This window comes from Molossus molossus, unplaced genomic scaffold, assembly GCF_014108415.1.
Source record: "Molossus molossus isolate mMolMol1 unplaced genomic scaffold, mMolMol1.p scaffold_m16_p_21, whole genome shotgun sequence".
NCBI classification, from domain to species: domain Eukaryota; kingdom Metazoa; phylum Chordata; class Mammalia; order Chiroptera; family Molossidae; genus Molossus; species Molossus molossus.
In genome coordinates, this window is record NW_023425357.1 from 18,115,661 (window position 1) to 18,140,407 (window position 24,747).

At 58.3% G+C, this 24,747-nt stretch overlaps 1 protein-coding gene across 1 annotated transcript in view; it reads left to right on the plus strand.

Annotated features, from left to right (window-relative positions):
* GALNS (galactosamine (N-acetyl)-6-sulfatase) overlaps positions 1-24,083 on the plus strand; it is a 29,295-nt gene extending 5,212 nt beyond the window's left edge. The window contains exons 2-14 of the mRNA XM_036275947.1: positions 978-1,101; positions 1,821-1,895; positions 2,328-2,430; positions 5,741-5,884; positions 8,704-8,770; positions 8,853-8,980; positions 9,312-9,451; positions 12,477-12,580; positions 14,954-15,090; positions 15,789-15,891; positions 20,439-20,560; positions 22,115-22,232; positions 23,807-24,083. Of these exons, the coding sequence (XP_036131840.1) occupies positions 978-1,101; positions 1,821-1,895; positions 2,328-2,430; positions 5,741-5,884; positions 8,704-8,770; positions 8,853-8,980; positions 9,312-9,451; positions 12,477-12,580; positions 14,954-15,090; positions 15,789-15,891; positions 20,439-20,560; positions 22,115-22,232; positions 23,807-23,893 (1,452 nt within the window). The 3' untranslated portion in view covers positions 23,894-24,083. The remainder of the gene's footprint in view (positions 1-977; positions 1,102-1,820; positions 1,896-2,327; positions 2,431-5,740; positions 5,885-8,703; positions 8,771-8,852; positions 8,981-9,311; positions 9,452-12,476; positions 12,581-14,953; positions 15,091-15,788; positions 15,892-20,438; positions 20,561-22,114; positions 22,233-23,806) is intronic.
* Positions 24,084-24,747: the final 664 nt, after the last annotated feature.

A 24,747-nucleotide genomic window follows, 5' to 3' on the forward strand; every position in this document is an offset into this window, starting at 1 on the left:
CTCGGCCTGCGCTGGGGCTCCTGCTAAGTCAGCAGATGCTACCGAGGATGCTTTCCTGCCCAAGCCCACAACCTGGGCACGTAGACTGTGTCCCTGGACGTGCAAAATTCCTGTGGTGCCTTGGTGGACTCAGGCACGTTGCCCCTCCTCCGCCCAAGAGCACCCCACCTTCTTCTCTTCTGCCGGCGCACCTCTCCTCAGGTACATATTTCATTTTAGTTTCTGTTGTTACCAAATGGAAAAGCCATTTCATTGACTTCAAAATAAACCATCTCCAAAGACATCCAAAGCTAAAAGGGCCAAAACCAGAATCCTCAGGCCACAAGGGCCTTTGAGAGCAGGCAGCACAGTCCAGAGGCAAAGGCCCCCAGTGTGTCACCAACAGCCTAAAACTCGGAGATGAGAACGAGGAGGAAGGCCATGCCTGGGGCACGCACGGCGGCCGGATCTCACCAGAGGCAGCGCCACCCTTATGGGAAGGGTGGTTGGACACCCTATAATGCAGAGAAGGGCATTAATAATTACAGTTAGACCACAGACCTAACTGGGACCAGCCTGAGCAAATCTGCATGAACAGCCATCCACGTAAAACCAACCCAGAGCCTCCGGATCTCTTCATGAGATCACCGGCCCAACTCTGAAACGTCTGCATAATCAGCCCAGCGTCTTCGGAGTGTTCCCTTTGGGCCATCATGAACCACGGGGCTCTGGCTGTGTGGAGTTCTACGGGGTGTACGTTTCAGTAGTGTACAGCTGGGTCACTTAGCCACACTCCATTCAACTTTGTGGGGAGCATTCCACTTGATGTTCAGTCTCAATCTGCACGACACACTTATGAGGGCGGAGGTGAGCCCCGAAACTCAGCTGCTGCCCATGCTCCCAGTGCCCCAGCCAGGCATTGTATCGTGGGGGGAGCTCTGTGGCATGGGCTTCAAAGACAGGAGGTTTAACCCACCTCTCTATGCTTTTTCCTGCAGATGGGGTGGGGTGACCTGGGAGTATATGGAGAGCCTTCCAGAGAGACCCCGAATTTGGACCGGATGGCCGCCCAGGGCATGCTTTTCCCAAATTTCTATACGGCCAGCCCCCTGTGCTCACCATGTAAGTCAGGGCTGGCCCACGGGCCCAGGGAGTAGGCAGGGGAGGTGGACACAGCAAGGGAGAGCAGGCACAGGGCGCGGTGGGCGTGGCGCGGGGAGCAGGCCGCCCTGACAAAGGCGGCAGCATCACCACATTTCCTTGAAGTCCAAGGGGTCTTGCGGGCATGTGGCCTTTCTGTTGGCTCCCTGGCACATTGGGCGCCGTGCTCTGTGGGGGGTGGGGCCGCAGGTCACTGAGGGCTTGTCCAGTGTGAGGATCTCGGAGGCCAAAGTGGCTGCATGTGGCAACGCTGATTTCCAGGCGCTGAGGACCGTGGCTTGTTCAGACGTGCTTGGCTGGGACGTGGTTCTCCACGGAGGGGATGGAGCCGGGGTCACAGGGTGGGCAGCCTGTTCCTCCCGTCCAGGAGAATCACTGCTGCTGGGGGGCTTCTACATAAATGCTGACCTTGAGCAAGAGAAGGAATCCTGGGGGGACCATGTGGACCCCACATCTCAGCGTCCTGGGAGCTGGGCAGAGGCACTGGGGGGCTGGTGGGCGCTGAGCTGCAGGGCCTGGCCAGAGCTCCCAGGTAACCTGCCTCTGAGCCAGTCAGTACAGGGGTGGTGGGCTCACTGAATTCTGGGAGCTGGTGGGGGACTCAGAAGCTCCGCAGCGCTGGCCACAGGCCTGACACGTGCTGTGCTCTCATCATGATTCTGTTTGTCATTTCCGCGCAGCCAGGGCGGCCCTGCTCACCGGACGTCTGCCCATCCGCAACGGCTTCTACACCACCAATGCGCAGGCCAGGAACGGTGCGTGTGTACTTGGGCTGCGCCGGGGCTCTGGGCCGCTGAGGACCGGGGGGCAAGGGAGGGCATCTGTCACTCGTTCTCACATAGGACCTTCCTAATCTGGGGCAGCACTCGCTGCCCAAGGTCCAGGGCTCTGTTTGGGTTACAACATGCCACTTTGAAGCAGATTGCAGCACTTTCATGGCATCAGATGACCCCTGGGCAAACGAGCAGAGGGGGTGGGAGCCTGGGGCTCTGCCTGATAGTCCCAACCCCTCTGGGGGGGCACAGTCTGTCCTGTTTGTCCCCGCCCAGCACTGTGCCTGGAAGACCCCCCAAAGGCCTGTGCAGCAGAGCCAGCTCTTCACCATTGACAAGGGCCAGTGTTCAAATCCGTTCCCTTCAGCAGCACAGCCTACTCCGTGTGGTTCACACGCTGTGGTCCTCTTCCAGCCTATACGCCTCAGGAGGTGGTGGGCGGCATCCCGGACACTGAGCTCCTCCTGCCTGCACTGCTGAAGCGGGCCGGCTACGTCAGCAAGATCGTGGGCAAGTGGTGAGTCCTGACCCTTGCCTGGCTGGGCGCATCCACACAGGGTCATTGCTAAGCATTTCCAAACAGGGAAAACATCTTGGGTGAGACGGAGAGTCTGACTCCCACGTCCAGTTAGATATCCGAAGCATTTCTTTTTTTTTTTTTTTTTTATCCTCACCCGAGGACATTTTTCCATTTTTTGTACAGATAAAGTGGGAGGGAGAGAGAGGAAGAGAGAGAGAGGGAAACATCGATGTGAAAGGGACACATCGAGTGGCTGCCACCCGCACGACCAACCAGGGCCGGGGACAAACTGTAACCGAGGTACATGCCCTTAGCGGGAACCGAACCCGGGTCTCTCAGGACCACAGGTGGACACTCCAACCGCTGAGCCAAATCGGCCAGGCCCGAAGCATTTCTTTAAAAGCTGGGATGGCTGTGCTGCTGGGAACTCCTGTCCCCAGGCTGGGGTGTTGGCTGTGAACCCATTGTTCTCCTCGAATATTGCATATCCCAGCCACCTGCCCCTTCTCTCCGTCCTCCCCTGTGCTCCCCGGGGTGGAGGGGGCGGGGTGTCGCAGGCAGCTCTGTCACAGACAGCACACTAGGTCAGCAAGTACTGGGGCTCGTCTGCGGGGGAAGTGAAGCAGCAGCCAGTGGTCAACATGGCAGACTGGGTCAGCGTGGTGCTCACCTCCTCCCACAACCACGTCAACTTACAACTGAACTACAGAACGGCCGTCATTGAAAACCGCCTGAAGTGTAGCTGAACAGACGTCCTGTAACTAAGGAGATACAGAAGAAGCCGTGTCAAGACTGGTGTGGGTGCAGAGGTGTTCCTATGTTTTTCATAAGTATTTTATAATATATATTTGATAATACCCTAGAATAAAAAACATTGATAACTGAAAAAGAAGAAGAACAAGCAGAAGCAGCAGCAGCAACCAGGAGGTCGAGAGTAGTCATGCAGTCATGCAGTGTGGAGTCACTGGGATCAGATGATCATAATTGTAGGAGGTCACGTTACCGCGCACGCGGTTTGTGCTGTTTTAAGCTCATTAAGCGATTTCTGTCTCCTCCTGCCTGAGGGTACCTAAGTGGGTTGGTGTAAAGGTCAGACGTCCTCTTTCCTTTTCTAGGTTTTGGGGCCTTTGGAGAACTGTGAGCCCCCTTCCTACAGGAAGCCTTCCATGACTTTTCATCCCTAATTGTCACTCCTTCGGCACCCTGTGGACCCTCTGCCTTTAACTGCTCTGGCACTCACCAGCACTGCTTCCTCAAGGATGAATGCCTTCTCGGTGCCACTTGGGAACTGCTGCTCTTTGCACATTGACAGTCACAGGGATGGGAGGTCCACAGAAACGGGCGGTCTGGAGGCTGCCTAATGAATGCTTTCTCCCTCTTGAGACAAGTTGGGAGCTGCCTGCCAGATGGATGGGCTCAGAGGCGGCAGTGGCTGCAGCGCAGAGCTGGTGGGGGTGCGTTGGGCCGAGGGAGCCCTCGTTGCCTGCATAATGCGAAGCATTGCCGGGAAGGCCCAGAGAACTGGCAGAGGCCGGCTGTGAGGCCTGCGGAGCCATGTCAGGGCTGCGCTGGCAGGAGGAAGAGCCCCGGATGACCGGAATTCTGTGCCCGACCTGGCAGCTCTGCCTTGGGTCCAGCGGCCTCCCATTCTTAGTCACTGCCTGGGGAGAGAGGCGAACACAAATGCAGAAGGAGGAGTCTGGCAGGGCCCAGAGAAGCAGCCTCTGGGTGAACTTGGGGAGGTGGACACAGTGCTGGTGGATGAGCCAGGGTCAGGGCGTCTGTGAGCACAGCAAGGCCTGGCTCTGGGAGGCCTGGGGTGGAGGGCTCAGCCTCTCAGCCCGGTGGAGATCCTGGTCTCAGTGGGGGGTGTTGGCTGGCATGGTTGTGACTGCCCCGACCTCGCGGCTCTGGGCCCCAGCACCATGGATCTGGATTTCCTCAGCCTGACCAAGGCTTGGGGTGGAGGAACCTGGATCCTGTGACAGCTCCATCTGCCCCGAGTCCCGGGGGGCTGTGATGTGATGCAGTTCGCCTCTGGGTCGGGCTGGCCTCGCTACTGTTTTGGAATAAGCACTTTGAATTGACATCTTAACACGAGGAGGACTTTGGCTGGTGCTTCTGTTAAGCAAAGATCGTTGGAGCCAGCGGATGTGGATACGTAAGAGTCCCACACAGCCAGCGCTGGAGTGAGGTGCTGAGAAATGACTGGGCATTTAGCAGCAGCCCAGAGAAGGCATGAGTCACAAACAGGAAGCACAAGCACAGAGCTGACACATGCACCTGGCAGAGGCTAGAGAGGCCGAGGTGGGTGCCAGGCAGCCATCTGGAGGCAGAGCATTTTAGAAGCAGCAGTGGGGAACTGAGGCCCCAAGAGATGCACTAACTGCCGCCCAGACTCAGATGCTGGCTGGCTCGGTTCTACATCTGGCCCAGCCTCCCTTGCTGCCACACATAGTGTCCTCTGAGTGACTGAGTGAATGGTGCAGTGAGCTCACAGGTACCTGGATTTGCGTGGCCCATTGCAGGGCCCCTGAGCGGCCAGGATGGGGCCTGCCCACAAGCAGGACCCTCCGCCACAGAGACATGGCTTTCCAAACACACGTCACTGCGAGAGGCTTTCTGCAAACAAAACCCTAGCAAACTCATCCGCTTTCCAGGGTGGAGCTGTCTTGTTGCACGGGGGCCGGAGCCCAGGACTGACTGTTAGCCCTGTATTCCAAAGAACAAGTAGGGCCGTGCTCAAGGACCGCTGGGACCCGATTCCCGTGGGAGCGTGTCAGTACCTCCCGTTGGCAAGAAGACCTAATGTTAGGTGCCCCCAAGGGGAGAGGGCATGTGGGGACAGGAAAGCAGGCCACAGCCCGGCAGGAGGCGCTCTCAGCTTTGCGTGGCACGTGCAGTGAGTGGCCGGAGCTTGCAGACGGCCCCTCCGCTCCAAGCAGAGCACCTGGGCTTCTGAACACTTGGCGGTGGGTGCCCTGTGGACACATTGCTGTGTTTCCTTCTAGTCATACCCATTCCCATTTCTGGCCAAGGCCCTGAGTTGGTGAGCAGCACAAGCTGGTCCTGGCACTGTCCCAGGCTGACCCTTAGCTGTAGCCTGGCCGCGGAGCTGGGGGAGGGCAGGTGGTCCTGCCATCTCCTTGAGGGCAGGGTCTTTCTGTGCCCGGGCTTAGCACACTTTGGAGGCTGGGGGGCGTTTGTTTCATTAAATGTTCTGTGAAGGTGACAGAGCGCTGCTGCTTGGAACTTCAGGGTGTCCCCATGTGGGACTCCCTGAAGTGTCCTGGGTTCCTGTTTCTAGGCATCTGGGCCACAGGCCTCAGTTCCACCCCCTGAAGCACGGATTCGATGAGTGGTTTGGATCCCCCAACTGTCACTTTGGACCTTATGACAACAAGGCCAGGCCCAACATCCCTGTGTACCGGGACTGGGAGATGGTCGGCAGGTAACGGTCCCTTCCCTGCTCGCCCTTGGGTGCCGAGCCAAGCCCTTGCCCGCTGGGGCTGCCGGGAGCTGGACGGGGTTGCTGGAAGCACCTGCCCCCCGCACTGGTGTTCCGGCCTGCTGGGCCCGCCTTGGCGGCAGGTTGTCCCACCCATGGCCTAGGCTACCACTGGAGCCACACCTAGGGGTCTCTCACCTTTTTAGAAAATAGGATGAGATCCAAAGATGCTTTCCAGACCAAGGCGTGTTCCCACGGCAGCCATCCACGTGGTTTCCGGGCTCAGGCCCACGCAGTCCTCGGGCAGGCCCTGGGCTCCAGCCTCAGAGACCACCTGCCGGCACCAGGTTGCTTGCTGGCTGCACACTAGATGTTGAGGAAATCGGCCTCGTCACAGAGGATATGCTGGGGGGGGACCCTACCTGCGAGCCTGCCGAGAGCAAATCATCGTCTGAAGGGCGGGTGCCCCGGGATTGCCCCGGTTCTGCCACATCCTGGTAACGGGGTGCCTTCAGTGTGGCCACGCCAGGCAGGGCCCTGGTCTCTCTTGAGTTTTGTTTGGCTTAATCTTTCTTCCTTTTTTATTACTAAACTGTTTGGTTGGTCCTCATTATCTATCAGTGGACCAAGAAGCTGGACCAACCCATTGCCTTTTTTATTTTATTTTTTTTAATCCTCACCCGAGGATATTTTTCTATTTATCTTCAGACAGAGTGGGAGGGAAAGAGAGAGAAACATTGAACACGTCAACTGGTTGTCTCTCACACCACCCTGACCAGGGCTGGGGACGAACTGCAACCGAGGCACATGCCCTTGGCCGGAATGAAACCCGCAGCTCGTGGGTCCACATGCTGAGCTCTATCGCTGAGCCAAACTGGTCAGGGCCCGTTGCCTTTTTGAATAGTAACTTTAGTAAGGAATTCACACACGAGACAGTTCGCCCATTTGTTTCAAGTTCAGTGCTTTCTAGCACATCCACAGTGTGTGCACCCATCCCTGGTTTCAGAACACGCCCGTCGCCTCAAAAAAGAAAACTCACTCAGTAGTGGTCACTCCAACCCTAAGTAACTGGGATCCGCCTATTGCCTTCTCTCTCGCTGTCTTCCCCGTCCTTACGCAGTGCCCCCACCCTTCCCCGTCCTTACGCAGTGCCCCCCACCCTTCCCCGTCCTTACACAGTGCCCCCACCCTTCCCCGTCCTTACGCAGTGCCCCCACCCTTCCCCGTCCTTACGCAGTGCCCCCACCCTTCCCCGTCCTTACGCAGTGCCCCCCACCCTTCCCCGTCCTTACGCAGTGCCCCCATCCTTCCCCGTCCTTACGCAGTGCCCCCCACCCTTTCCCGTCCTTACGCAGTGCCCCCCATCCTTCCCCGTCCTTACGCAGTGCCCCCCCATCCTTCCCCGTCCTTACGCAGTGCCCCCACACTCCCCCGTCCTTACGCAGTGCCCCCCACCCTTTCCCGTCCTTACGCAGTGCCCCCCCACACTCCCCCGTCCTTACGCAGTGCCCCCACCCTTCCCCGTCCTTACGCAGTGCCCCCATCCTTCCCCGTCCTTACCATCCCCCAGTCCTCCCCCGTCCTTACGCATGCCCCCATCCTTCCCCGTCCTTACGCAGTGCCCCCATCCTTCCCCGTCCTTACGCAGTGCCCCCCATCCTTCCCGTCCTTACGCAGTGCCCCATCCTTCCCCGTCCTTACGCAGTGCCCCCATCCTTCCCCGTCCTTACGCAGTGCCCCCCATCCTTCCCCGTCCTTATGCAGTGCTCCCCATCCTTCCCCGTCCTTACGCAGTGCCCCCACCCTTCCCCGTCCTTATGCAGTGCCCCCCATCCTTCCCCGTCCTTACGCAGTGCCCACCCTTCCCCGTCCTTACGCAGTGCCCACCCTTCCCCGTCCTTACGCAGTGCCCCATCCTTCCCCGTCCTTACGCAGTGCCCCCCCATCCTTCCCCGTCCTTACGCAGTGCCCACCCTTCCCCGTCCTTACGCAGTGCCCCCATCCTTCCCCGTCCTTACGCAGTGCCCCCCCATCCTTCCCCGTCCTTACGCAGTGCCCCCCATCCTTCCCCGTCCTTACGCAGTGCCCCCCATCCTTCCCCGTCCTTACGCAGTGCCCCCCCACCCTTCCCTGTCCTTACGCAGTGCCCACCCTTCCCTGTCCTTACGCAGTGCCCCCCCATCCTTCCCCGTCCTTACGCAGTGCCCCCACCCTTCCCCGTCCTTACGCAGTGCCCCCCCACCCTTCCCTGTCCTTACGCAGTGCCCCCACCCTTTCCCGTCCTTATGCAGTGCCCCCCATCCTTCCCCGTCCTTACGCAGTGCCCCATCCTTCTCCCAAGTGGTGATGGTGGCACCCAGACTCAGCAACACCTTGTCTTTGGGGAGACCATTACCCCAGGAGCAGTGTGAGCCTCCAATTTCCATCGCTTATAAACTGAACATTCCCTCAGTCCTTGTATTTATTCATTTATTTTTTATTTTTATTTTTTTTTATCCTCATCTGAGGACATTTTTACATTTATCTTTAGATAGAGCAGGAGGAAGAGAGAGAGAAACATCGATGAGAGAGAGACACATCGACTGGCCGCTACCCACACGACCCCAAACGGTGCCGGGGACAAACTGCAACCAAGATACGTGCCCTCGGCAGGAACCGAACCTGGGACTCTGTGGTCCGCGGGCCGACGCTCTAACCGCTGAGCCACACCGGCCAGGGCCCCACAATCCTTTTAAATGAGGCTCATGACTTTGCCTTCGGAATCATGGAGAAGAGGCTTTCTTTACCTGAAATCTGATTTCTGCCCGGATCTGTTCATCCAGATTTTACGAAGAATTTCCAATTAATCCCAAAACGGGAGAAGCCAACCTGACCCAGATCTACTTACAGGTAAGGGAAGCCCAGGCCGGGCAGGCTGTGGGGCGGGGAGCCCGCCTCCGGGCGGGGGCAGATGGTGTGCTCTTCTCCTCAGGAAGCCCTGATTTTCATTAAGAAGCAACAGGCAGCTCAGCGCCCCTTCTTTCTCTACTGGGCCATCGACGCCACCCACGCACCTGTTTATGCTTCCAGGCCTTTCTTAGGCACCAGTCAGCGAGGGCGGTGAGTCCTTGATCATAGAGACGTAGACCCCCCCCAGGGGAGGTTCAGCTGTGCTTGATTACCTCCAGGGACAGGGCACTCAGTACCGTTCTGTTTTTAATTACCGACTGTAGAAAGAGGTCGCAGCATCTGTGCCTCTGCAGCCACCCTCAGCCCAGGCTTAGCAGGAGGAGTGTTCCGGCAGGGTGGCCAGCACGGTCCTCCATGAGCCGGGAACTGGGACTTTCCTCCTCTGCCTCTGTGAACTGACTGTCCCTGAAGTTACGGTTTAACTGCTGCTCGACCACACTGATGCCCTGGCCACCTGGGGAATGTCCCCTCTTTCCCGTAGGTATGGGGACGCCGTCCGAGAGATCGATGACAGTGTGGGGAAAATCCTGGACCTTCTCCAGGACCTAAAGATGACAGAGAACACCTTTGTTTTCTTCACATCTGACAATGGAGCTGCCCTCATTTCTGCTCCCAGACAAGGCAGGTATTTGAAGGGTCATCAGACAAGGCTGCACTCGAATGCTGGCCCCCTGAGAGTCACTCAGGGTCCCCTCAGCCACCCCTGAGGCAGAGTATACAGGGGTTTCAGCCCAGGGGCCCCAGCCCTGGGGAGATGTCCACTGTCCCCCAGGGAACCCCCTGCAGTGATGGAGATGTCCACTCTCCTCCTTGGGCCCCATCCATAGGAACAGGTATGAGGAGACCTGAGAGCATTTCTGTGGACTTGGCTTGGGCCTGGTCACACACAAGACTGGTGGGGCTGCCCACCAACACGCACGTCTGTGACGCACTCTCCTGGCCCAGGAAGGGTGTGTCAGTGTGAGACGGGGACTGCCTGCTGCCCCTCTGCGGAACGGTTTGTTGTTCCGGCTCCCCTGGAGGTGTCTGGTCAGGGGAGAGTTCAGTGGGGGAGGACAGAGACCAAGGCCAGGACCTTTATTCTGTCCTGGCTCTGCCACTGACTGGCCCTGGGAACAGGTCACTGCAGCCTCCTGCACAGTGAGGAGCTGAGTGAGGTGGCTTCGGGGCTTTCCCCTCCAAAGCGCTGACGTCCACCAGCGTTCTTATTCTAAACGTAGGCACAGCGTGGTGACCGTGCCACGTGTCTGACCAGCCACATTTGCACCTTCTTCTGAGGTTAGGGAGCCTCCCTTCATGGTGGTGGCAATGACCGTCTCCCCAGAGCTAAAAATGCAGGGGGGACACTTTTCCCAGCCTCCCTGGCAGCCATGCCCAGGCCTTCCTTCCCCCCAAAGCTCCCTCACCAAGGACTCATGAGCAGTGGTATCCAGGAAGGAAGGACTGAGCCCCACCCCTGCAGGGCTGGCTACGGGGGAACACCCAGAGGCCCTGGTGCAGCGAGGGAGCCCCACATCCTCCAAACCAGCTCTGTGCCTCTGTCCCCGAGCCGGGCCTGCAGGCCTCCTGAGGGCCACGACCCAGGTCCTCCAGCGAGCCCTGATTTCCAGCTCGTGGAGGGAGAGCTGCTGCACCCGGTGTCTCATGGTCCGGTAAGAGTTTCACCCTAGTGCTGCATAACTTCTGATTTTTTTTTTAACAACTTTTATTGAATATAGAGAGGAAATGAGAGAGAAACATCAACGTAAGAAACATCGATTGGTTGCCTCCTGCATGTGTCCCGACCAGGAATCGAACCCGCCACCTTTTGGTGCTCAGGATGATGCTCCAACCCACTGAGCCACACCGGCCAGGACTGAGTTTATGTTTCTTAAAAAATGCTGGGGCCCCAGCAGGGCCATGAGTCCCTCAGCTCTGGAGGGAAGGCCCAGGACAGCAGGAAGCCCTGTGGGACAGGCCTGCATGGGGAGGCCCTGGGGGACCTGAGGTCAGGGGCTGCGGGGGCTTCGGAATTTCAAGTGACGGGAACAGCACAGCTGGCTCAAGCAAAGCAGGAACCCTATTGGAGCTGGTCAGGGCTCCAAGGGTGCTGTGTGGTGCCATCCATCGGCCCAGCCCTCCTTTTGGAGGGGCTTTGTCTTCGTACAGCTGACAGTCCTGGAGAAAGGGTGAACCCCTGTCCCCCAGCAAAGGCCCAAGGCCCGCTGAATATGGATGTCGCTGCTGGCCCCAACTGCCGGCTCAGGAGAGCCCGCCCCTAACAGCTCAGCGTTGCTGGAAACGCCAACCTCCAAGCCCAGGCTTGAGCTCAACCACCCTAGTCTCTGTTTCTGCGTTCTGGAACAGTTCACGTGGACAGAAGCATGGTGTGCATCCCTAAAAGAATACAAATGACAGTGAGGTAGAAATTCGTGCACCCACCGCCCAGCCTGCAAAACAGGAGAAAGGAGTGGGCTCCGCAGCACCCTGAGCGCCCACCTTCCCGGGAGGAGCCTGTCCTCAGCGTGGTGCAGCTCCTCACTGTCCCTGCACTCCCCCAGGTGACTGGGAGTCTGTCTGCACTCCTGTGTTGTCCCTACACGGCGTCACTGCTGTTTGGGGCCTGCCCGTGCTGACGCGTGGAGGTGGCATTCAGGTACCAGTGTGGGGACAAGCTGCGGGGCTTCCTGTGAGAAAAGCATTGCTCTGTTTTGTCACCTCCGTGTTCAGGGGGCCTCAGGAGAGCCCCGGGCAGTTCATGCAGCAGCAGCAGTGCCCTGTTTGTCCTCAGGACTCATCCTGTGTTTAGGGAGCCGGCGGGACATCCAGCCAGCCACGGCTGGGGGCTCTGCCCTCTGACACTCCCCCCGGCATGGTTTAGGGACCACCTGCTCCCAGCAGGGCTTGTCAGAAATGAATCTGTCCCGTCCACGATGGGGCACCCGCCTGGGCATTTTAGCCAGACTCCCCAACCCCAAACACATGGCCACTCGCAGACACTCACGTTTAAGAAAGGCTGTACTGCCCTGGCTGGTTTGGCTCAGCGGTTAGAGCATCGGCCTGCAGACCAGAGAGACCCGGGTTCGGTTCCCGCTAAGGGCACGTACCTCGGTTGCAGTTTGTCCCCGGCCCTGGTTGGGGTCGTGTGGGTGGCAACCAGTTGATGTGCCTCTCTCACATTGATGTTTCTCTCTCTCTTCCTCCTTCTCTCCCTCCCGCTCTATCTGAAGATAAATGCAAAAATGTCCTCGGGTGAGGATTTAAAAAAAAAGGCTGTGCCTACAAAGCGGCGGGGAGTGCAGTGACCTGCCGTCGGGATGCTCCATGGCTCTGCTCAAAGAGCGTCTGCATCTCATGCTAACAGAGTGGCCATGTTCTCTGTCTCTGAGAAGCTGCTCTTCATTTTAGGACAAAAAAACAGGGCATGATGTTACCACCAGGGCATTCAGGGTGTTGCCTGAGTCAGAGCCGTCTCAAGGCGTCCTGCCCTCGTGGCTGGTCCTTCCCTTCCATGGTGGTCTGTCTCTATGCCCCAGTGTATCAGCAGAGTCACCTTTGAATGGCTGGGTGGGGGACAGGCACAGGCAATGCCCCCGTAGGGCGTGTGTCACTCTGGTGACTCAGAATAGAGACAGCTGATGGGCAACAACTCTCCCCCCTCCCCCAGGAGGCAGTAATGGCCCCTTTCTGTGCGGGAAGCAGACCACATTTGAAGGTGGGATGAGGGAGCCTGCGATTGTGTGGTGGCCCGGGCGCATCCCTGCAGGCCAGGTGAGTCAGAGGTTGGCCGTGGTAAGGTCTGAGGCCATCCTGGCATGTGGAGACCTGCTCCCTCCACTCGCTGCTCTTCTCCAAACAGGGCCCCTCTTGAGGGAGGCAGCTGGTGAGTGCAGGATGCGTGGGGTGGGCACTGGAACAGTCCCCATGGACATGACACGGGGTGTTAGTAGCTGCTGTGGGAGGAGGAGGTGTCTGTGGCTAATTAACGTGGCAGTCCTGAGTGCCACTGAGTGGAACTGGTTCCTGCAGGACTTGTCAGAGCCTTTAGTATGCTCATGTGTATAGCGAACTTCTGGAAGGGGCATAGAGCAAGTTGTTTCAAAATCTTGTTTGGCCATGGAAACTTTTCTCCAAAGTGCATCTCCCAGGCCACTGTTCTGTGGACACACTCCCAGAGACAACAACCGCTTGACTATGTGGTTGGGATCTGTGTATAGTACTTGGGTGCAAACCACAGGGCTGGGTGGCCCAGTCCTCTTGCTGGACAAGGTGTGTGTCCTGCTCTGCAGAGCCCTCACTCTTCCCACCCCCTCCGCTGAGAACGTAGGGTCTTCTCTAACTGGGCACCTTGGTCGAAAGACTCTCCAGGGGTCGAGACTAATGTTTGTAGGCATGTGAGTCACTGTCTCAACTGGTCTTTCCCCTTGTAATGAGCTTCTCCAGAAAACACTGTTTGCAGGCTGGTGTCAGCTCAGCCCTCACAGCAGTGCCTTCAGGGGCCTCTGAGTCCTGTGGCTTCGGAAACAACCACCACTCCAAGAGCTGGGACCTCGCACTTTGTTCTCTCAGTCTGGACGCTGGAAGCCCAGCACCTGCTCCGGGCCAAAAGCAGGTGTTGCGGGGCTGGTTCCTCCCGGAGGCTCTGGGGAGAACCCGTTCCTTGTCTTTTCAGGCTTCTCGGCCCTCAGTCCCTCCTTCCCTCCGTCCAGGCCGGCAGTGGCCGTTCAGGTGTCACCCCGTCACCCTGACTGGCCCTCCTGTCCCTCTTCCAGTGTTAGGACCCTGTGTTTACTCTGGGCCCATCCAGGGACCCAGAATCATCTGTTTCAAGGTCAGCTGATTGACAACCTGATTTCCCTTCTCTGTATAAAGGAAATCGGGGCCTCATCCAGAGCCCACCCAGTTCTTTCACTCCTGAACTCGATCTGGGGGCGAGAGCCGGGTCAGTGGGGAGAACCCCAGAGAGCCTGTCATCGCCATCACCACCCCAGTCTACATGTCAGCAACTGCAGCCCAGTGAGAGGCAGTCTCTTGTCAGTACCTCCCAGCCAGCAGGTGGCAGAGCTGGGGCAGACTCCCAGGTGTGGGGTGTGGGATGTGGAGCCCACCCCCCCACACACAACTCCCCCCACTGCCCCTCTCTCCAAAGACCCCTTTCCCCACCCACTCTGCCTTTGGGAAGCTGCAGCCTTTGGGATCCTCTGCGCCTTGCCTGCTGGCTCCCTGCCCCCTGCCCCCTGGGCCCTGCTCCCTGGAGGGGGACATCGCAGGGAGCTGCCCAGCCGCCCCCCTGCACCGTGTTTCGTGGCGCACACTGAAATTGAATTAGATGGGGCTATCAGGCCTGCACCCTGTGATAACTACGAGAGGATTTTATTTTAAAACACCCTGCCATTTGTCCAACCAGTTTCAAATATTTAGCTCTCCCCTTCACGCCTGGCGGGGTGACTTTATTAATTGTAGTCTTTGATTCAGAGTTAAGTCTTGAAAGTGCTGATAACAGCCTCGGTGACTTCCTGCCACGGGCCGTGGCAGACAAATTGCATTTCCTTAAGGGCATTACGTGCACGTTGAGAGTGTCTATTTTTCAAAAAGAGCATCTTCCATGAGTGCGCCCAGCTGTTCTGTGCTGATATGAGGGCTTCAGATATCTGCTCTTTCCCACACCACCCCCACCCAGCACCGCAATCTCTCTTCGTTTATTCTTCCAGAGGGCTAAAGTATCTGGATTTCTTTTTCTTTTTCTTTTTCTTTTTGTCCTAAAAAAAGTGAGCCCTGGCCGGTTTTGCTCAGTGGTTAGAGCGTTGGCCCATGGATGAAGGGTCTCAGGTTCGATTCCCAGTCAAGGGCCCATACCTGGGTTGCGGGTTCGACCCCTGGTCCAAGTCAAGGTCATGCAGGAGGCATCCAGTGGATGTGTCTCTCTTACATCCATGTTTCTTTCTCTCTCTCTCTCCCTCTCCCTCTCTTCCTTCCACTCCATCTAAAAACAAATGGAAAAATATCCTCTGGTGAGGAATAACAAAACAAAGAAAAGTGAGAAGGGATTGGAACGGCAGGACGTACACCCAGGGGCCTGGACCCTGGCCATCACCTGGTCAAGGCAGGGTGTTCTTAGCAGGTGTCCACCCATGTCCATTTCAGGTGAGCCACCAGCTGGGCAGTATCATGGACCTCTTTACCACCAGCCTGTCCCTCGCGGGCCTGGAGCTACCCAGCGACAGGGTGATCGATGGCCTTGACCTCCTCCCCGCCATGCTGCAGGGCCGGCTGATGGACAGGTGAGTTCTAGCCCGGTGCTCACCCCTGCCCAGCCTCCCGGCACCAGCTGACTAGTGATGGAGCCAGAGCTGATGACAGTGAGCTCTCCTCACCCAGCTGGCTCGGGGCAGAGGGAGGCAAGACCTCTGGGACCTTCTGGCATGAAATGCACCCTCCCTGTGGGCTTCATTGCTTCTGCCTTGACCACGGAAGCAAAGAGGGGACAACCCTCTGCCGGAGTCTCCGGCTGCCCCAAACCTCTGTAGACTGGCCATACCCTGCCTTCCACCTCTGCACCAGAATGCTTCGTGTCCAGAGTCAGTCTCTCTTCAGCTTGAGACCGGCTATTCATTTTGGGTTTAAAGCAGGGATTAGATAGGCTTGTGTTCTTTTTTGTTTTTTGATATTGCTTATTTTTTTCTCTCTCGAAACCTGATGCAAGAACCTGTTTACTGTGGGGGGAGGGAAGGTGCCTGAGGCGTTAGCCTCAGTGAGCTGTTGCCCCTCAGTGGGACCAGAGCCGCAGGAGGCCATCTGCTCCTGCTTCCTTCTGCACCGGCCTCCCAAAGCCAAGACTTCAGGCAGCCAACCCTGACCTCCCCCTGCAGCCTCAGGGACCCATGTGACTTCAGCACGGTCATTTCTGTAAAATCTCAGCCCTCACCCTGTGCCTGCAAGCCCCTCACGGCACCTGACCCTCCTGCTCCTTCCCCAACAGGCCGATATTCTATTACCGTGGCAACACACTGATGGCAGTCACCCTCGGCCAGTACAAGGCCCACTTCTGGACCTGGACCAATTCCTGGGAGGAGTTCAGACAGGTAAGGGGCCTTGGGGCTGTGGACTTGACACTCCCCACACCCTGTCCGTCAGGAGGCCGCATCTGGGCAGAGAAGGCCGGCAGGAGGCTTCTGTGGAGTGGTGTGGTGACAGCCACGTGATCTCGTGATTTCTGCCATTTGTGTGTGTATCTGTGGTAAGAAGAATTTGGGGGTCCTGGCTGGTATTCTCAGTGGTTAGAGCGTCAGCCTGCACACCAAAGGGTCACGGGTTCAATTCCCAGTCAAGGGCATGAACCTGGGTTGCAGGTTCGATCGTTGGCCCCAAGCAGGGCACCTGTGGGAGGCAACTCATCCATGAGTCTCTCTTACATGGATGTTTCTCTCCCCACCCCCATCCCTTCCTTCCACTCTCTCTAAAAATCAATTAAAAATAAGTTTGGGTGAGGATTAACAAAAAATAAATAAAGAAGTATTTGGGGCGCCATGTATAGCTACAAGGACAGCCCCTTGGGATCCTGGGCTCCCACCCTCTCTCAGGCCACCCAGAGCCTGGGGAAAGGAGGCCTCGAGACAGGCTCGGACCCAGATCCAGACCAGACACCTCAGGGCCCAGGTGAACCCAGGTTGGCTTCCTCCACCCCCTCTTGCTGTCCCCCTCTGTGGCGCCTCTAAAGGGCTAGTGTAGTGTCTGCATCCCAGTGTCCGCCCCAAGGGCTTTGGGGTGAAATGCCACATACCTGCTGGGCCCCAGAGTTCTCAGCTCCTGGTCTTGGATTCTTGCTGCCCCTCACGACACGTGCTGTCCACCGCCTATCCTGCCTGCCTTTGCCTTCTCCCAAGGCTGCCTCCTCCTACCCCCCACCCTGCTGGAGTGTCTAGGTCTTTTTTTTTTATCCTCACCCGAGGACATTTTTCCTTTTTTTGTTCACATAGAGTAGGAGGGAGAGAGGAAGAGAGAGAGAGAGAGAAACATCAACGTGAAAGGGCCACATTAAGTGGCTGCCTCCCGCACGACCCAACCAGGGCCACGGACAAACTGCAACCATGGTACGCGCCCTTAGCGGGAACCGAACCCAGGTCTCTCTGGACCGCAGGTCAGCACTCTAACCGCTGAGCCAAACCGGCCAGGGCGGAGTGTCTAGGTCTTTAGACACGAGAAAAGCCTGCTAATGTGCCTTAATTGGTAGGAAAAGCAGTTTACGTTAATGAAACATCTAAGTACTGGAACACTCTGCACCACTTGGGATGCAGGTTGCAGATTTATGGGTCCCAGGTCTGGTCCTGGGTCGGGTGGGTGGCATGCAGTGCCTGGACCGGGTGCCGTGCAGATGAAGGCACGTGGGCAGAACTAAGGACAGCGTGTGCTTCCTCCACGTGGCCCGGCACCTGTGAACGTCCCCGACTCGGGGCCGAAGCACGCATCTGGCATTGGGCGGGCTCGGCTGGACCAAGAGAGCCTTGGCGTCTCTTCTGCCCTCTGAACTGAGGGCCTGAGGGCCTCTCAGACTCTGTGACAACAGCCCCCAGCCTGGCCCTCCGGAACCTCGGTGAGCAGCACAGCAGCCACGTCCCCTGGCCTGCGCTCTTGTCTCCCCACCCCCACTCGGCCCTGCTGGCTCCTGGCCACCAGCTCCTGTCCCTGTCCCCTGACAGGCAGGGCCACGCCTGGCTGGCCCCTTTAGATGCCCAGGGGCTGAGAAGCTGTAGGAGCACCCAAAAGGGACCCAGAATCTGGCAGTGTGGGGACCCTAAGGAGCAGCCGTGTGGCCTCATTCCCCCTCCCTGCCCCTCCTAATCACACCACAGCTCCCCTCACCCCCGGCCTCTGGGCCCCCCTTATTGGCTGCTTGAGAGTCTGGGAGGCCCCGCTGGCAGGTATGGCTGGTCTGGGAGCTGCCCCTTGGGCCTCCCTGTGGCTTCCTGCCCCGTGAGCTCTCAAAGCCTTTCGGGCAGGGTCCAGGCAGCCCCGACCCAAGTGAGACGCAGCCCAGCTTCCACCCGCCCAGAACTCCGAAGGGCTGGGAGAGCTTTCCAGAAAGAGTACCCAGAAAGTCCAGTACCTCCACAGCCTGTCCCGACCCGGCCATGTTCGCAGTGGGGTGAGGGAGCCAGGAGAGGCCACCTCAGCGCAGCCGGGACACTGCCCCCAGCTCTTGCACACCCCCCACCACAGTCCCCAGCAGGACGCACTTCTGTTTGCTAAGGGCTGTCTGTGGGAGCACCTGGCTGGTTTGCTTTTGTCTCCTTGAGAGGAGAAGCACAGAACTTTCTCCGGCGTGTGCAGACATGAGGAGGCCCTGCCCAGGAGGGCGGCTGGTGGACACAGGATCGGGCTGTGGGTTCACCGCACCACGGTGCATTTGCGGGGGACAGAGGCACTGTCGTTCTAATGGCCCTTCTCCCTCCAGGGATCAATAAACGGGGTACATGAAGTTCTAAAGGACCCCGTGGCCATCAACAGCTCCCCTGAGTACCAAGGAGACTGCTCCTCCTCTAGTCCCTGCCAAATGATTAACACATTAGCGACAGCTTTGTTCAGAGGCCACGTGGCCCAGCAGCCCGTCCTGAGGGAGAGGCCTGGGGTACGACACAGCTGTGGGTGTGCCTGCCTGTGGTCCCTAGGTTCGTGGGGGACACCCGAGTGGACCTTACTAGCTTCCTGGTTGTATGCTTGTCCTGGGGCATCTCGTGTGGTGACAGGAGGTGGAGCTTGTGTGGTGACAGACCAACCCAAGCCCAGGTCTTCCGTCCACTCAGGACTGTTGGATGGTGGCGGTGGAGGGAGTAAGCATCCTCGCCTGTCCGACCTGATGCCACTGTCCTAGACAAGCCCACTGCGGGGGCTGCCTGAGGCCCTGGTAAGAGGCCGGAGGGGGGTACGTGTATGACCTGCATTTCCAGATGCAGTCCCGAGGGCACACTCGTCCCCTCCTCCCTTCCCACCCCCCAGAAAGGCAGTGCTGTGACCTGCAGGTTCCCTGGCCCCGAGGGGCAGGGGAGGCTGGCTCAGCTGGGAGGCCCCCAGGGTGAGGCCTCACTCAGTCGACAGTTGTCAGAGAGAAATCCTGTATTAATTGTGGGATCTTAATTAAACCACTTCTTTGATTGGCATCCATATTATAATGTGTCTTCTGTCTAGACTTAGATGCTTCTCCATTAACCGCTCACATTTTTATGCTGAATGTGTTCCTTTTCCCCACCGTTAATCCGTGTTTGCTCTGTAGTTCCGCTCCCGGAAGCTCCAGGGGCCGCCCTCGGAGCCCAGCAGGTCCACTGCTGGCTGCCCTCCACCGTTCAGACCGCAGCCCCTGACTCACCCGGGAATTGACTGCTCAGTGCAGATACATGGAATTTCATGGGCTCCTAACTTCCCTGTTTGATTGAAAACAGAATATTAGCTGCTCCACTGACCAGCTGTCCATTATAGACAGATGGGTGTTGGAAATGGTTGCCCGCCACAGGGTACTGTCGCTCACAGAAAGCCTCTCAGTTAGTTACCATGCGTGGATCGTGGCCACCTCTGCAGACCTGTCAACAGTGCCGTGTTGGCTGGAGACTGGTGTCAAGCCACTTTCCGGGCCCAGGGGTCACCAGTGCCTCAGGACTGGACCCTTGGCCTCACCCAGTCCCACCTGGAGATGGCAGGGGACTTTTCCTCTTCCCGTCAGAGAGCCCCAGGGACAGCCTTCAGGCCTCAGATTCAAGGGAGCCCCAGGACCTGGACACAGGAGCCATCCCGGCCGTGCACCAGAGGCTGCACCATGCGGGAGCCAGGAGGCAGAGGGCCTCTGGAGCGGGCCCGCACCTGGGCTGCGGGTGCCTCACCTGAGCCTCCGGGGAGCCCGGTGTCATCTGCCCTCTCCAGCTTTTTCTGTTCTCTTGAACATATTAACTGTTGTCATTTTAGGGTCCCTGCCTGTTAACTTGGGCATCTGGGGTCACCTGTGGGCCATTCCTGTCCCTGTACATCTCTAGCTTTGAGGCCTATGGTCCCGCCCCACCAGTGAAGGAGTCTGAGGGACTGCTGAGCCATGAGGTGGATACAGTGGTGACAAGCTTTGCTCTAGAATGGTGGTTTTTTTTGTTTGTTTTTTGTCCCATTGCTTTTCTGAGAGAGTGGAAGGAAGGGAGGGGAGGGGAGGGGAGGGGGAGAGAGAGAAGCATCGATGTGTCTGTCACATCAGTAATAGCCGTCCGGTGTGACTGAATCAAAATTATACCAATTTTTTTTTGTCAGATTGGCAAAATATATATTTTTGGTGTGCCACAGAATTTTAGTAGTTGGTTTATGTGTGCCATGAGAAGATGAAGGCTGAAAATCACTGCTCTAGGAGTTAGAGGCCGCCGAGATCTGAGATGAGCTAAAATAATTAAAGATTATTTTTATTAATCCCTCCCAAAAGGGGGGATTCCAAAACAATGAGGGGGCAGTACACGGGGCATACTGCTCAGCGGCTCTGGGGAAGGCTCCATCCCATGGGCCCCCATCCCCTGGCTGCTCGGGCCTGGGCTGCTCGGGCTCATTCCAGACGGACCGGCCAGCCTTGCAGCAGCAGCTCACCCGTTTCCCTGCCTCTCGTTTGCAGGGCATTGATTTCTGCCCCGGACAGAACGTCTCCGGAGTCACCACCCACACGCAGGAGGAGCACACGAAGCTGCCCCTCATCTTCCACCTGGGACGAGACCCAGGAGAGAGGTACCCCCTCAGGTGAGCAGGGCACAAGGAGGCCTTGAAGCTCGGAGGACACACTGGCCAGGCCCAGCCAGTTCCAGCACATGCCAACGTGCCGAGTTTCTGGGGGCGTGCACCGTGTGGACGCTGGGAGGTGCATGCAGGCAGGAAGGGCAGGGCGGGGCCTCCCCTCCGCCAGGGCTCTGGGACCTGTGCCGCAGTTTCCCCACATGGGCGTGTGTCGTGGCCTTTCCTTCCCAGGTGCCCCCAGGTCCCGTTTGTCTCCCCACTCCGTGTGCCCCAGCAACAGACATGACCCCTGCCCCAAGCTGCCTTCAGGAATGGCCTCAGTGAAGGGTAACAGTCTAGGCGTGGGGTGCATGGGAGCCTCTCTGCGTGGCCACCCTCTTCTATGAAGAGCAGCACCACCAACCCGGAAAGACCCCCGAGGCCCTCAACAGGGCAGCTGCCTGCTGGGCATGACCGAGCTCCTCCCAGTGCGGGTTGGATGGGGCCTCTCCACCCTGTCGGGGAGCCCTGGGGGCTTCCTCAGCGGCACCTCGCTTTACTGGAGCTTTCTCGAGCTCAGAGGCCCGGAACTGTGAGGATGTGGAGAGCCGATCCCAGGGGTGAAATAGCCCCCCCCAGTGCTTTCCAGCACGGCTTCTTTATAGGCAGACTGTGGTCAGGGCGCAGTCCCGCCCCACAGCCGCCAGGCCTTCGGCTCATCTTGCTGATTCTTCCACAGCTGGAGCAGACGCAGGCTCCCAGGCTCGGGTTCCCTCGTGGTGGCTCCTCAGGGCAGAGATGGTGGCTGAGTCTTGATAACCCGCCCACACGGGGTGGCTTCTCAGACTCAGATGTGCACAGGAAGGCTGACGCAGTGCGCTGGCTGCGGTGGAAGAGGCTTGGTACAGGTCCTGCCCCTGCAGCTCACTGGAGAGTGGCCTGATGGCACCACTGCCCCGCGTTCCCCGGAATGTGAGGTCATGGGGCTGCTGCTCAGAGCAGAGATGTGCGGACACACCCACCTGGGAGTGCCCCCTTAGGTCCGTGTTGTGTCTATTTGGGGGTACTGCAGTGTTCAGGGTCACTGCCCCAGCTGGAGGCCCCCCTTGGGCACCTACCCACACCCCTACTCACAAGCCCCACAGCTCCTCATGTGTGGGTTCCAGAAGAGGAGGCTGGGACCTGGGTGGGGACGTGACCTGCCCAGGGTCACTTAGGGGGCACAGGTCTGGGCAAGAAGACCCTGGAGCCGCCGCCTGGACCAGAACTATTCAGGGCTGAGTGCAGGGCCTCCTGGGGTTTCCCACCTGTGCTCATTTCAAGAAGCCTGTCCCAAAACTGCAGTCATGGTAAATGGTGTCCACACACGTGGTTGTCCGTGCCGAGACCTGCTCTGAATGGCTTAGGGGCTGTGTGTGGGGGAGTGGAGGCCTGAGGAGCAGGGCTGACCTGGGGGTGACGTGCAGACGGCCCGAGACGGGCAGTCGCAGCAAGGCCAGCCACGCCTGAGAGCAACACATCCGGGCCTGCCAGCCTGCCTGGGTGTCCTCACCTCGGTGACCTGATGCTCTCTCACCTTAGCTTTGCCAGCACTGAGTACCTGAGCGCCCTTCGCAGGATCACCCCGGTTGTTCAGCAGCACCAGGAGGCCCTAGTCCCCGGGCAGCCCCAGCTCAATGTGTGCAACCAGGCAGTCATGGTGAGTGGTTTCCGCGTACGTGGTTGTCCGTGCGGGGAGGATGCCATTCCTGTGGGGGACGTCCCCAGGACCAGGAGTGCTGTGGGGTCTGCATGCCCTGGCTCGTTCTTCTGTGAAAGGGATGCTGTCCTCGCCCCCAGCACGCCATCTCCCATTGGTGACTGCTGCATGGGTGCAGGCAGAGCCCCAGCTTCTTTGAGAAGACAGTCTTAGCGACGGGAGGAGGGGGGAGGCGGCTGACCTGGCCAGGGCACTGCTGCCATCTCCTGGGCCCTGTGGGAACTGCTGCAGCCTGGCCACGCCTGGAATTGGAGAAAGTGGGGGACCCCGCACTGAAGTCAGGCAGGAACAGTGTGGCTCAGCTTCTGGACTTAAAGTGAGCAGTCACTGGATAGGTGTGTGCATTACATGTGTGTGAGCACATGTGGGTATGTGTGAGTGCGTGCAAAGCCTGAGGGGTCCCCTACTCTTCTCCATACCCCTGGCCCCTCAATCCCTGGATGGAGGAAAGGTTCCACTCTCAGTTCTTGGCCCCTCCTTCAGGCTGAGCCCTGGCCCCTGTACATCCAGCCCCCAGCTCAGCCCTGGACACCCCCCTTCCAGACCCCAGCTCACCTCCGGGCTCCCTGAACTTCCAGGTTAGCCCAGGTGAGGACTCAGTGTGGTGTCCTCTAGTCTGTCTGACAAGATCAGACCCACTGCGGACCTCGAGCAGTAGTTGGCTGTCCTGCTGAGCATCAGACACCCAAGGCACTGGCCTTCCTGAACCCCCAGACTCACAGGCTGGACCCAGAATCTGTTCTGTAGGCACTTGCTGCTCTCTCTGCTTAGTCTCAAAGATTGGGAACAAAACAGCTTCCTTATCGAAACCTGCCAGACACAGGTGGCCAGACCCTCCTGACACGGGCAGCCAGGGTGGGAGAGGGCTTTCCTGTCCCAGGTCCTGCCCCCCAAGTGATTCTGAGTCTCCCGACTGTGGCACAGAGACACCCCCTGGATATTAGAGGAACATGGCAAAAACAGGAAGGTTTTGGTTTAGGGTCATGGGTCTCCCTTTCTGTTGCCAGGAAAAACGGCCACATAAAGGAAGTATGCACATTCATTACACAGCTGGGCTAGGGCTGCACTGAAACAGGCCAGCTCGCCCTGGCAGGTTTGGCTCACCGGTTAGAGCGTTGGCCTGCGGACCAAACAGTCTCAGGTTCGATTCTGGTTAAGGGCATGTACCTCAGTTTGGTCCCCAGCCCTGGTCAGGGTTGTGTGGGAGGCTACCAATCAATGTGTCTCTCTCACAGAGATGTTTCTCTCTCTCTCCCTGGGAAATGGTGAGAGATGTGAAGCCTGTCCGCCCTCGCTGGAGTGTGGAGCTGCTCTCTATCACAGCGGGGCGTGTGCAGGCCTTGACGTTTGCTCTACTTGGAACATGGCCAGGGGATTGGGGCAGTTAGCAAATGGTCCCCTCAGATACCAGAGGGCTCAGGCCAGGGCCTGGGCAGGGGAGGAGTCTAGAAACTGCTGAGTACAGAAGTGTTTAGAATAACAGCACATTCTTTTTCTGAATTTTCATTTTCCAGAACTGGGCGCCTCCGGGCTGTGAAAAGTTAGGGAAGTGTCTGACGCCTCCAGAGTCTGTTCCTGAGAAGTGCTCCTGGCCCCACTAGCACCCGCTCAGGCCTAGACCAGGCCCAGGCCCTCTCACTGGCCCTGCACCTGCCTGGGGGTAGGAAGGGTCTCGCTCCCGCGTTGGAAGAGCTTCAACTGCCCTGTGTCCTGCCCACCAGCAGAGGGATGTCACCTGCAGGCAGCAGCACGACCTGCAAGGCTATACCACCTGGCCCCGGAGTCACTCCTCAGCCCTCTTCTCAGCCCACCTGATACTGCTGCCTTGAGCCTGAGGTCCTCGTCAGCCCCGCGTGCAGGTCTCAGTCCTCCCACCTGTCTCATCCTCCCACTTGGCTCTTACCATCTGCAGACTGGCCTTGTTCAGGGCCTGGCCTCCATCCCAGGGCTGGAGGGTGTGACTCGCCACGGATGCCTTCAGCCCCAGTATCAGCAGAGGCTGTGCCAATCCTGTGTTGAGCCCCTTGGTACTGCACAGAGGGGACACCCCGGCCCCACCTCCCTGCACACCACATGGAAGGGGAAGGAGGCAGAGGGCCTCCCTGACCTGGATCCTCCATAGCCAATCCCCCCAACTCCAGTGGGGACAGCTAATGCTGCTGCTTCTCTGGGACATGAGGACGTCAGCATCCTCAGTTTTCCACTTTTCTTAGGGATCTACACCCCTAACCCTAGCACATGATGTCTGCACCTCACAGCCATCCCAGCCACCCTCCTCCCCTTGGCACCTGGTGTGGCAAAGCATGAAGAGCCCTTTCACTGGCCCAAATCAGAGCCTGAGCAACCAAGCGAGGACTCCAAGGTCCTTGCCCAGGAAGGCATGGGGCACTTCCTCCACTGAGGGGTTTTCTTCACGTCAACCGCGATTATCTTGCCAAAGCTCTATTGCTGGAAG